This window comes from Pseudophryne corroboree, chromosome 7 (genome assembly GCF_028390025.1).
Source record: "Pseudophryne corroboree isolate aPseCor3 chromosome 7, aPseCor3.hap2, whole genome shotgun sequence".
NCBI lineage: Eukaryota > Metazoa > Chordata > Amphibia > Anura > Myobatrachidae > Pseudophryne > Pseudophryne corroboree.
The window spans coordinates 10,168,918-10,182,630 of record NC_086450.1 but is presented as its reverse complement, the minus strand read 5'-3'; the positions used below and the strand labels follow the sequence as shown (position 1 = coordinate 10,182,630).

Here is a 13,713-nt window from a genome sequence, read left to right as displayed (position 1 = left end):
TCAGACGCTGCCGGGCTCCCCCTGCGCAACGTGAGGTGAAGTCAGAGGTCACACTGCGCAGCCAGATGCCCGTCACCCACCACTCAGACCTCGCCGAACCCGGAGGACCTCGCCAAACTTGGAGGAAATGTGCGCAGCCAGCCGCCCCTCGCCCTGCTGCACCCGGAGGAAGTGACCAACCCTCCCTCCCATGTAGTATGGTGAGTTATGTGTGCGGGGCAGGGCGGTATGGGAGGGGGGGGGGGGGGGGGGGGGGCGGCGACACAGGAAACAAACCAATCCTGGGCATCCCAGAAATTCTGGGATTGACCATTTTTCAATCCTGATACCTGTGATTGAAAAAATGGCCCGGGATTGACCACCCTGGTAAGGACCTCAAACAGGTAATCCTAAAACAAATGACAAACCATAGCAGGCCGGCACATTGTAACAAGATTGGATTTACTGATCAATAAATAAAATAGTTACAATAAAATTGTTTTTACAGAAATTAAAACAACAATGATCTTATGTGATGTAAGTGCTGCAATCAGCCGAGTCTCTAGATTGCCAGCAAGATCCAATGTTCAGGACAAAAGGGACGCATGAGGTCAGCCGGTGCGTTTCATCACTGGGACTTCCTCAGGGGTGGAGTTATGTTTGTGTGCGCATAAATAATCACAGGGGCGGAACTGTTAGTGGTGGGAAACAGCAGAGAGGGGCAGGGCCGACCAGAGAGGGGCAGGTATGGCTTCGTGGTTGTGAGTATAAAATCTTTCAGAGACTAATGTCTCAGGGTGTCATTCAGACCCGATCGCACGCTAGCTTTTTTTTTGCAGCAGTGCGATCGGGTCTGAACTGCACATGCGTATGCTCCGCAATGCGCAGGTGCGTCGGCCGCCGGCGACGGGGATCGCCGGACAGCGATGGGTCTAATGAAGAAAGCGATCGCACCAGCGATCGCAAGAAGATTGACAGGAAGAGGCTGTTTGTGGGTGTCAACTGACCGTTTTTAAGGAGTGTCCGGGCAAACGCAGGCGTGTTCAGCCGTTTCAAGGGAGAGTTTCTGACGTCACCTCCAGGCCGAATCGTCACAGCGGCTGAGTAAGTCCTGAGCTGTGCAGCTCTCTGCACAAGCGATCGCACCCCTGCACAGCGATTACCCCCTCCCCTGTAGGCGGCGATTATCTGATCGCAATACTGCAAAAAAACGCCTGCGTGCGATCAGGTCTGAATCACCCCCTCAGTCCTGAATAAAAGCTGTAGTACAGTACTCTGCCTTTTGCCCATGCTACAAAGTGGCAAAAGGAGTAATTCTTTGTTGCCGTTTAATCCAATATAAAGAATGAAATATTCCCAGGACTTCGGCTTTCCATTTCAATTAGTAAAAGTAAAAAACAAAAACCTGAAAAATTTGTCATAGTTTTTGCCCTGGGGTTTTCCGGCACCTGTGAGGCGGTGGGTGGAGGGCAATTCTCATACAATTCTCATACAATTTGCCCTTGGCACACTACAGGTACCAGCATGATTTGGTGCCCAAAATTGCTGCTATTAGGACAACTGTCAGCATGCCCGAATATCCAGGGCTCGGCAGCACATGAAGTGTGTCCCTGAAATTACCCCACACCTATCAGAAAGGAGGAGCTCTATTTCTATTCACACTACGGCAGGGTAACTCTAAAGGTGGGGGCCCGCATGGTTTTTTGTGGGCCCGTCCTTAGGAAATCCAGCCCTGGTGCCCACTGGCCTAGGACTGGTTGGAATCATGGTGGATGGCCCCAACACTGCGGCTCTCCTCTCTATGGTTCCAGGCCTGACTCTCCTCTCTATGGTTCCAAGCCTGGCTCTCCTCTCTATGGTTCCAAGTCTGGCTCTCCTCTCTATGGTTCCAAGCCTGGCTCTCCTCTCTATGGTTCCAAGCCTGGCTCTCCTCTCTATGGTTCCAGGCCTGGCTCTCCCCTCTATGGTTCCAGGCCTGGCTCTCCCCTCTATGGTTCCAGGCCTGTCTGCTAAGGCATAGTGCTAGTTGCCTAGATGAAATGTCCTCCTTATAAACCATTTAATTTCAACCGGAGTCTGGTCCTGCCATGCTCTCACTGAATACACCTCATGTGGAACATCTCCCTATAGGACAAGATGGCAACCCACGTGTTCTGATAGATCACGTATTAGCGCTTGCCTTGTAGGGACATGAGAGGTGTAGGGTAGGCTGATGGGGGAAGCAGTTAGCTTCCCGATGACCGGGATCCTGGCTGTCAATATACCGATGCCGGGATCCCGATGGAGGACAGAAACCCGGCGTCACTATACCGACACCATACAGGATGCCTGTGTCAAAATACAGACAGTTGGCAACCCAATCGTTCGCAGAGCGGGACGCACTACCGTCCAGCTGCAGGGGGTGGGAGGTTAGGTTTAGGCTGCAGAAGGGGGGTTAGGGTTAGGCTGCAGCGCAGGGAAGGTTAGGGTTAGGCACCGGGGAGGGAGAGTTAGGGCTAGGCACATAAAAGGAGAGGTTAGGGTTAGGCACCGGGGAGGGAGGGTTAGCGTTAGGCACCGGGGAGGGAGGGTTAGGGTTAGGCACCGGGGAGGGAGGGTTAGGGCTAGGCATCGGGGTGGGAGGGTTAGGGTTAGGCACCGGGGAGGGAGGGAGGGTTAGGGTTAGGCACCGGGGTCGGAGGGTTAGGGTTAGGCACCGGGGTGGGAGGGTTAGGGTTAGGCACCGGGGAGGGAGGGTTAGTGTTAGGCACATAGAAGGAGAGGTTCGGGTTAGGCACCGGGGTGGGAGGGTTAGGGTTAGGCACCGGGGAGGGAGGGTTAGGGTTAGGCACCGGGGTGGGAGGGTTAGGGTTAGGCACCGGGTGGGAGGGTTAGGGTTAGGCACCGGGGTGGGAGGGTTAGGGTTAGGCACCGGGGAGGGAGGGTTAGGGTTAGGCACCGGGGAGGGAGGGTTAGTGTTAGGCACATAGAAGGAGAGGTTAGGGTTAGGCACCAAGCGGGGAGGGTTAGGATTAGGAAGTGGGTAGCTGTAGCACTCTCAGGAATTTAGGGGGTCATCCAGACTGGATCGCTGCAGCGGCAGCGATCGCAGTCTGAAGCCCTTTGGGGAGTAGGCGCAGTGCGCGTGCGCACCCCCTGAAGCCCAGTGAAATGCGATCGCCTCTTCCTGATTGACAGGCAGAGGCGGTAGCGGGGCGGGAGGGGGCGTGCCAACGGCATTAGAACGCCGTTGGTGGGACGCAGTCCGGACAATGCAGGCGTGTCTGTACCGCTGCGGGGGCTGGCTGCCGCGGCTGCGTGACATCACACGCAGCCGTTGCGAACCCGGGACGCAGCGGGTAGCCGCCTGCCAGCGCAGGGGCGGACTAACTCTGTGCTGGGCGTTCCCCCGCATGTCTGAATAACTGATCGTAGTCTACGATCAGATCTAAATGACCCCTTAGTGCACCAACAACCAGAGGCCGGGCCTGGCATAAGATAAAATTAGTCTCCATAACTCACCATTCGTGAAAACCAATGAATCCACAATATACTATGTACAGTATGGCTGCATGAAAACCATCATCACATCCAGTATTAGGATTTAACACACTATACGTTTCCACAGGTAAAAGCACGCTGCAAAGCTTACACTCTCTTATCATAAAGCTATGTAAATGTTATTTCATGGGTACAGCACTGCACATGACATAGGTTATTATATGCAGTATTGTCACATGCCAGTTGCAGTGCTGTACATGTGTCTTCTGTTTAATGATATGTGCCGGTATCAAGGATCTGACCAGCTCAATGAATGAGCTGTGGATCCTGAGAGCCTTCACTAATGAGACTTTGTGAGGTTCTTGGGTTGTCCTTCTCCTGTAACCCAATATCTTCCCAATATGTGCAAAGGGCCAGGATTAACCCTATCACTGTTACCCGTATAAATAAGATGGCGTTCTTATTATAGCTATTTTTCTTGGCCTGTATATCCGTGCGTCAATGTCAGTTGCGATCATTTGAAGGTTAGTGGTGCTGAAAGAGGAGTTGCGCTATTGCGCAGTTTCTAGTCTTCCTATATTCCAGAGAGGCTTCATGCCCTATCCCAAGATGGCTGCTGAGATCACTACTGAGCATGTGCAGGAGTCAGCATGTATAAGCTATTTGATTACTACCATGTGGTAATTAGCGTGCAGTACTGTAACTAGAGATGGCCATACCTTGTGTTTGGATGTGTCCCAGTTGTGCACGAGCCGAGCCGGTATAACGGAGCCGTCGTCCACATGGCACATGCTGCAATAATACCACCCGCTGTAACTGCACACTTTGGCTTTGCCACTGGAGAGACCGATCGGCCGCTGACAGCCTGTAGCAATGGGAAGAAATCAGAGAGTCATGACTGGAGCATCAGTGATTTCAAGAGAGATCCCACAGACTTTAACGTATGATAAACTCAATTGGTTACAACAATGGTGGTCATTCCGAGTTGATCGCTAGCTGCATTCGTTCGCTGTGCAGCGATGAGGCAAAAAACCTGCACTTCTGCGCATGCGTATACTGCGCAATGAGGACGCGCGACACACTATTACAACGAACGATGTTGTTTCACACAGGGTCTAGCGATGCTTTTCAGTCGCACTGCTGGCCGCAGAGTGATTGACAGGAAGTGGGCGTTTCTGGGTGTCAACTGACCGTTTTCAGGGAGTGTTTGGAAAAGCGCAGGCGTCCCAGGAAAAACGCGGGCGTGGCTGGGCGAACGCAGGGCGTGTTCGTGACGTCAAAACAGGAACTGAACAGTCTGAAGTGATCGCAAGCGCTGAGTAGGTTTTGAGCTACTCTAAAACTGCACAAAAAAAACTTTGTAGCCGCTCTGCGATCCTTTCGTTCGCACTTCTGCTAAGCTAAAATACACTCCCAGTGGGCGGCGGCATAGCGTTTGCACAGCTGCTAAAAACTGCTAGCGAGCGATCAACTCGGAGTGACCACCTATATACAGTCACTGTATAGCTACTGTAACTTACCACAGAGCAAAAAATCTCTCTAAAAAAATAGAAATAAAAGATACAATTAACCCCATGGTACAGTAAGAAATAAAATCACCGGCCGCATTGGGGCAATCTCCGCAACTGGCCTTTATAGACGCTAATGCAACCAAATGGGCAGCGCTCAATAATGCCGATTTCTACCTTCCAGTAACGTTAGTAAATTACCATCAGGGTCTGAGATAGAAGGAGAGAGCGAACGGTCATCTAGAGTCACTTAACAAACCTACCGGAAGCCTGCGTCAGGCAGTCTTCTAATATTGCGCATAATGATACATTAGGACTTACAGACGGATTGAGCAGAAGGGGACCAGTAAAACCGTATATCTGCGTATATATATATATATATATATATATATGCAAAAGAGGGGGAAAAATAGCGCCACTTGTGGTATGTAAACCTTCACAATTATGTATAATATATGTCCAAAAATACACTCCCTTGGTACAAAGGGTGTCAGCAGGCCCCTAAATAAAAACAGCAGTGGTAAGCTGCTGTGAAAAAATGTTATAGAAACCAAGAATATGGGCACAAGCGACCAATGGTGTCTGTAGTAAAGGAACGTAAAAAAGATTTTTTATATAAAAAGAAAGAGCATATTTATTTTACACGAGTAAAAACACTGATATACTTTGATTTAAAAAAATGCTTAAGCATGAGAATTCATAAAAAATGCATGAAAAATACATGAACATGTGATTAAAAGAAAAGAAAAAATCTAAAAGTACAAGGTACACATCGATTTGTAGTAAATGTGTAGAAAGTGCTTATCTTAGGTTCAGGAGGTTGATCTGGGAAAGATCATGGAATGCCCAACGCGTTTCGTCCTTCAGGACGTCATCAAATTGATGAAGTCCTGAAGGACGAAACGCGTTGGTCATTCCATGATCTTTCCCAGATCAACCTCCTGAACCTAAGATAAGCACTTTCTACACATTTACTACAAATCGATGTGTACCTTGTACTTTTAGATTTTTTCTTTTCTTTTAATCACATGTTCATGTATTTTTCATGCATTTTTTATGAATTCTCATGCTTAAGCATTTTTTTTTTAAATCAAAGTATATCAGTGTTTTTACTCGTGTAAAATAAATATGCTCTTTCTTTTTATATAAAAAATCTTTTTTACGTTCCTTTACTACAGACACCATTGGTCGCTTGTGCCCATATTCTTGGTTTCTATATATATATATATATATATATATATATATATATATATGTGGATGCAGTGTTATGATCTGCAAAGAGTGTTCAATAAGAGGACGGCACTGCCTCTAACTGTGCTTAAATAATAATAATAATAATTTTATTTATATAGCGCTCTTTCTTCAATAGGACTCAAGGCGCTGAACAGATACATAGCATAATATAATACAGAAAATAATGAAGTACATTTTCATAAAATACAGAAACATGAAGATACTAAAGGGACATTATGGAAATGCTGAGTAAGCAGAAAAGTCTTGAGTCTACTTTTGAAGGATTCTATAGTTGGGGCCTCTCGCACTGTGCGGGGAAGTGAGTTCCATAGAGTCGGAGCCGCATGACTAAAAGCTCCACCCCGGATGAATTACAGGAGATTCTAGGTACTGCTAAAAGTCCTTCATCTACAGATCGCAGTAATCGAGTGGGGCAGTATGGGGTCAGAAGCTGCTTCAGGTACCTTGGGCCCTGGTCATGTAATGCTTTGAAACTCAGTAAGCCAATCTTGAAGATGACAAGACTTGAAACCCCCCCCAATGCATCCTGGGTCCACCGGGTATTCCAAATCATCACAGTGTCGACCAGTAAGAATCTGATCTGTCGCCCATTATGCTGAAGTCCGGTCTTACTGGGGCGGATTTGCACATAAGCTGGGCAGTTTGCATGCTTGCACACAGACGGGTGTGTACACACGGTGAGATCCTTGCTATGTCCTATTTTTACTTGCGATTTCCCTTGAACTCCCCGGAGCCCAGATAGGACAGATTTTGACTAACTTTTCTTGAGATCTGTACTATGTGTGCTTACGATTTTGGCTTATGTGAGATTTTGGCTTATGTGAGATGTCATTGACATGTGAGAAGAACTAGATAGTACACCGATCTAGCAAGGATTGACTTGCCTGCACAGTCTATCTTTTCTTGCGATGCCGACCTGGCGGGACCGCGCATCGGGATCGCAAGGTGACTTTCACCTTGCGATCTGCACTAACTTTTCTTACGATTTTGACTATATAGTCAAAATCTTAAGAAAAAATCTCACCGTGTGTACACATTAGACTGGGGTGATGTCACTGCGCATACAATCACGCACAACTGTGTTATGTGTCATGGTGCAGCACTAAGCTACTCAGAGTCTACGCCGTATACTGCTGATAATACTTGCCAGGCCGCTCCTATAGCCACCGCTGTGTACCTGCATTACCACAGAGTGTGTCGCTGTTACCAGTAAACCTGCAAGCCTGGTTACTGATCACTGTGTGGACTTACCTCCATTCTGCTGGTGCCTATTGTAACTACCCAAGTTCTCCACCAATAGGAAATAAGTATACATCACAGCCTGTATCTGGGGATAGGTGCTTCCGCCATCATTATCAGCATGCAATGCGCCAGCACTATCATTTCTACAAGAGACCCGTCTGCGTACCCCCGCCTCTGAGTAGCCCACAATTCCAGATGCCCAGAGGAATCTGTATCACTTCACACAAATAACACCTGATCGCAAGGATGGGAAAGTTAACACAATGTTACTTCACATATCACATGTATGCCTTCTTCTAGTAGTAGTAATGGGTGCAGTATGGAAGGTAGATAGTAACTAGGTCGACCACTATTGGTCGACAGGGTCTCTAGGTCGACAGGTCAACAAGAGTTTTTTATGTTTGCTTTTTGTGTCAATTTCTTCGTAGAGTGACCAGGAACCCCAAGTAGTGAACCGTGTTCGCTCGCAATGCTTCGGGCAAGGTATTACCGTTCCCAATTGTAGTCCACGTGGATTGTTAAGTATGAAAAGATTCGGGGGGGAAAAATCGTGAAAAACTAATGTCGACCTTTTGACCTGTCGATCTATAACATGTCGACCTAGAGACCCAGTCGACCTAGAGACCCTGTTGACCAATAGTGATCGACCTAGTGTCGACCTAGAAACCGGATCCCAGTAGTAATAATAGTAGACGGTGGAGTCACATTATTAAGACCACCAGCTAACAACCGGAGTAACCGCCGTGTGCAGCACGGACAGCAGCTAGACGGGCTGAACTGCCATTTTGGACACACGTCTGGTAGCCCCTAGGATCACTGTGACGGTGATCTGCACCACTGTAGCATGTCGGTCGCCCCTCACGCACCTTCCTAGCCGACGTTCATCTCTCACATCAGTGGCACGTGGTGCTCCGCAGTTTCCACATCGGTTATTCGCAATGGTGCCATTGTCCAGTCACGATACACTGTCACCGCAGCAGCACGCGAACAGCTCCCACACTGCGCTGTCTCAGAAACACGGCCAACCTTTGCCCAAAAGACGATAATCATTCATTTCTGTAAAGCGGATAAATCGCCCCTTTTACCCATGACAGCAACGAGTGATATGTGTGCAGACGGCCTATAACACACCTTATATACCCACCAAGCCAGCAACGAGTGATATGTGTGCAGACGGCCTATCACACACCTTATATACCCACCAAGCCAGCAGCGAGTGATATGTGTGCAGACGGCCTATCACACCCCTTATATACCCACCAAGCCAGCAACGAGTGATATGTGTGCAGACGGCCTATCACACACCTTATATACCCACCAAGCCAGCAACGAGTGATATGTGTGCAGACGGCCTATCACACACCTTATACACCCACCAAGCCAGCAACGAGTGATATGTGTGCAGACGGCCTATCACGCACCTTATATACCCACCAAGCCAGCAACGAGTGATGTGTGTGCAGACGGCCTATCACACCTTATATACCCACCAAGACAGCAACGAGTGATATGTGTGCAGACGGCCTATCACACACCTTATATACCCACCAAGCCAGCAGCGAGTGATATGTGTGCAGACGGCCTATCACACCCCTTATATACCCACCAAGCCAGCAGCGAGTGATATGTGTACAGACGGCCTATCACACACCTTATATACTCACCAAGCCAGCAACGAGTAATGTGTGCAGACGGCCTATCACACACCTTATATACCCACCAAGCCAGCAACAAGTGATATGTGTACAGACGGCCTATCACACACCTTATATACCCACCAAGCCAGCAACAAGTGATATGTGTGCAGACGGCCTATCACACACCTTATATACCCACCAAGCTAGCAACGAGTGATATGTGTGCAGACAGCCTATCACACACCTTATATACCCACCAAGCCAGCAACGAGTGATGTGTGTGCAGAAGGGCCTATCACACACCATACCCACCAAGCCAGCAACGTGTGATATTTGTGCAGACGGCCTATCACACACCTTATATACCCACCAAGCCAGCAACGAGTGATATATGTGCAGACGGCCTATCACACCTTATATACCAACCAAGCCAGCAACGAGTGATATGTGTGCAGACGGCCTATCACACACCTTATATACCCGCCAAGCCAGCAACGAGTGATATGTGTGCAGACGGCCTATCACACCCCTTATATACCCACCAAGCCAGCAACGAGTGATATGTGCGCAGACGGCCTATCACACCTTATATACCCACCAAGCCAGCAACGAGTGATATGTGTGCAGACGGCATATCACACACCTTATATACCCACCAAGCCAGCAACGAGTGATATGTGTGCAGACGGCCTATCACACACCTTATATACCCACCGAGTTATATGTGCGCAGACGACCTATCACGCACCTTATATACCCAATTAGCCAGCGCACAGCTTATATACCCACCAAGCCAGCAACGAGTGATATGTGTGCAGACGGCCTATCACACCTTATATACCCACCAAGCCAGCAACGAGTGATATGTGTGCAGACGGCCTATCACACACCTTATATACCCACCAAGCCAGCAACGAGTGATATGTGTGCAGATGGCCTATCACACACCTTATATACCCACAAATCCAGCAACGAGGGTTATGTGTACAGACGGCCTATCACACACCTTATATACCCACCAAGCCAGCAACGAGTGATGTGTGTGCAGACGGCCTATCACACCTTATATACCCACCAAGCCAGCAATGAGTGATATGTGTGCAGACGGCCCATTACACACCTTATATACCCACCAAGCCAGCAACGAGTGATATGTGTGCAGACGGCCTATCAGACACCTTATATACCCACCAAGCCAGCAACGAGTGATATGTGTGCAGACGGCCTATCACACACCTTATATACCCACCAAGTCAGCAACGAGTGATATGTGTGCAGACGGCCTATCAGACACCTTATATACCCACCAAGCCAGCAACGAGTGATATGTGTGCAGACGGCCTATCACACACCTTATATACTCACCAAGCCAGCGCACACCTTATATACCCACCAAGCCAGCAACGAGTGATATGTGTGCAGACGGCCTAACACACCTTATATACCCACCAAGTCAGCAACGAGTGATATGTGTGCAGACGGCCTATCACGCACCTTATATACCCACCAAGCCAGCAAGGAGTGATATGTGTGCAGACGGCCTATCACGCACCTTATATACCCACCATGCCAGCAACTAGTGATGTGTGTGCAGACGGCCTATCACACCTTATATACCCACCAATCCAGCAACAAGTGTTATGTGTGCAGACGTCCTATCACACAACTTATATACCCACCAGGCCAGCAACGAGTGATCTGTGTGCAGACGGATTATCACACACCTTATATACCCACCAAGCCAACAACGAGTGATATGTGTGCAGACGGCCTATCACACCTTATATACCCACCAAGCCAGCAACGAGTGATATGTGTGCAGATGGCCTATCACACACCTTATAAACCCACCAAGTCAGCAACGAGTGATATGTGTGCAGACGGCCAATCACACACCTTATATACCCACCAAGCCAGCAACGAGTGATATGTGTGCAGACGGCCTATCACACACCTTATATACCCACCAAGCCAGCAACGAGTGATATGTGTGCAGATGGCCTATCATACACCTTATATACCCACCAAGCCAGCAACGAGTGATATGCGTGCAAACGGCCTATCACACACCTTATATACCCACCAATCCAGCAACGAGGGTTATGTGTGCAGACGGCCTATCACACACCTTATATACCCACCAAGCCAGCAACGAGTGATATGTGCGCAGATGGCCTATCACACCTTATATACCCATCAAGCCAGCAAGGAGTGATATGTGTGCAGACTGCCTATCGCACACCTTATATATCCACCAAGACAGCAACGAGTGATATGTGTGCAGACGGCCCATCACACACCTTATATACCCACCAAGCCAGCAACGAGTGATGTGTGCAGACGGCCTATCACACACCTTATATACCCACCAAGCCAGCAACGAGTGATATGTGTGCAGACGGCCTATCACACCCGTTACATACCCACCAAGCCAGCAATGAGTGATATGTGTGCAGACGGCCTATCACGCACCTTATATACCCACCATGCCAGCATCGAGTGATGTGTGTGCAGACGGCCTATCACACCTTATATACCCACCAAGCCAGCAACGAGTGATATGTGTGCAGACGGCCTATCACACACCTTATATACCCACCAAGCAAGCAACGAGTGATGTGTGTGCAGACGGCCTATCACACCTTATATACCCACCAATCAAGCAACAAGTGTTATGTGTGCAGACGTCCTATCACACACCTTATATATCCACCAAGCCAGCAACGAGTGATCTGTGTGCAGATGGCCTATCCCACACCTTATATACCCACCAACCAAGCAACAAATGATATGTGTGCAGACGGCCTATCACACACCTTATATACCCACCAAGCCAGCAACGAGTGATATGTGTGCAGACGGCCTATCACACCTTATATACCCACCAAGCAAGCAACGAGTGATATGTGTGCAGATGGCCTATCACACACCTTATATACCCACCAAGTCAGCAACGAGTGATATGTGTGCAGACGGCCTATCACACACCTTATATAACCACCAAGCCAGCGCACACCTTATATACCCACCAAGCCAGCAACGAGTGATATGTGTGCAGACGGCCTATCACACACCTTATATACCCACCAATCCAACAACGAGGGTTATGTGTGCAGACGGCCTATCACACACCTTATATACCCACCAAGCCAGCAACGAGTGATGTGTGTGCAGACGGCCTATCACACCTTATATACCCACCAAGCCAGCAATGAGTGATATGTGTGCAGACGGCCTATCGCACACCTTATATACCCATCAAGCCAGCAAGGAGTGATATGTGTGCAGACTGCCTATCGCACACCTTATATATTCACCAAGACAGCAACGAGTGATATGTGTGCAGACGGCCCATCACACACCTTATATACCTACCAAGCCAGCAACGAGTGATATGTGTGCAGACGGCCTATCACACACCTTATATAACCACCAAGCCAGCAACGAGTGACATGTGTGCAGACGGCCTATCACACACCTTATATAACCACCAAGCCAGCGCACACCTTATATACCCACCAAGACAGCAACGAGTGATATGTGTGCAGATGGCCTATCACACACCTTATATACCCACCAAGTCAGCAACGAGTGATATGTGTGCAGACGGCCTATCACACACCTTATATAACCACCAAGCCAGCGCACACCTTATATACCCACCAAGCCAGCAACAAGTGATGTGTGTGAAGACGGCCTATCACACCTTATATACCCACCAAGCCAGCAATGAGTGATATGTGTGCAGACGGCCTATCACACACCTTATATAACCACCAAGCCAGCGCACACCTTATATACCCACCAAGACAGCAACGAGTGATATGTGTGCAGATGGCCTATCACACACCTTATATACCCACCAAGTCAGCAACGAGTGATATGTGTGCAGACGGCCTATCACACACCTTATATAACCACCAAGCCAGCGCACACCTTATATACCCACCAAGCCAGCAACGAGTGATGTGTGTGAAGACGGCCTATCACACCTTATATACCCACCAAGCCAGCAATGAGTGATATGTGTGCAGACGGCCTATCGCACACCTTATATACCCATCAAGCCAGCAAGGAGTGATATGTGTGCAGACTGCCTATCGCACACCTTATATATTCACCAAGACAGCAACGAGTGATATGTGTGCAGACGGCCCATCACACACCTTATATACCCACCAAGCCAGCAACAAGTGATATGTGTGCAGACGGCCTATCACACACCTTATATACCCACCAAGCCAGCAACGAGTGATATGTGTGCAGATGGCCTATCATACACCTTATATACCCACCAAGCCAGCAACGAGTGATATGTGTGCAGACGGCCTATCACACACCTTATATACCCACCAATCCAGCAACGAGGGTTATGTGTGCAGACGGCCTATCACACACCTTATATACCCACCAAGCCAGCAACGAGTGATGTGTGTGCAGACGGCCTATCACACCTTATATACCCACAAAGCCAGCAATGAGTGATATGTGTGCAGACGGCCTATCACGCACCTTATATACCCACCAAGTCAGCAACGAGTGATATGTGTGCAGACGGCCTATCACGCACCTTATATACCCACCAAGTCAGCAACTAGGTGATATGTGTGCAG

The 13,713-nt window shown here is 48.6% G+C and overlaps 1 protein-coding gene across 1 annotated transcript in view; it reads right to left on the bottom strand.

Moving 5' to 3' along the window:
* PLEKHM3 (pleckstrin homology domain containing M3) overlaps positions 1–13,713 on the bottom strand; it is a 340,328-nt gene that overhangs the window by 172,413 nt on the left and 154,202 nt on the right. The window contains exon 4 of the mRNA XM_063932670.1: positions 4,179–4,324. Coding sequence (XP_063788740.1) covers positions 4,179–4,324 — 146 coding nt within the window. The remainder of the gene's footprint in view (positions 1–4,178; positions 4,325–13,713) is intronic.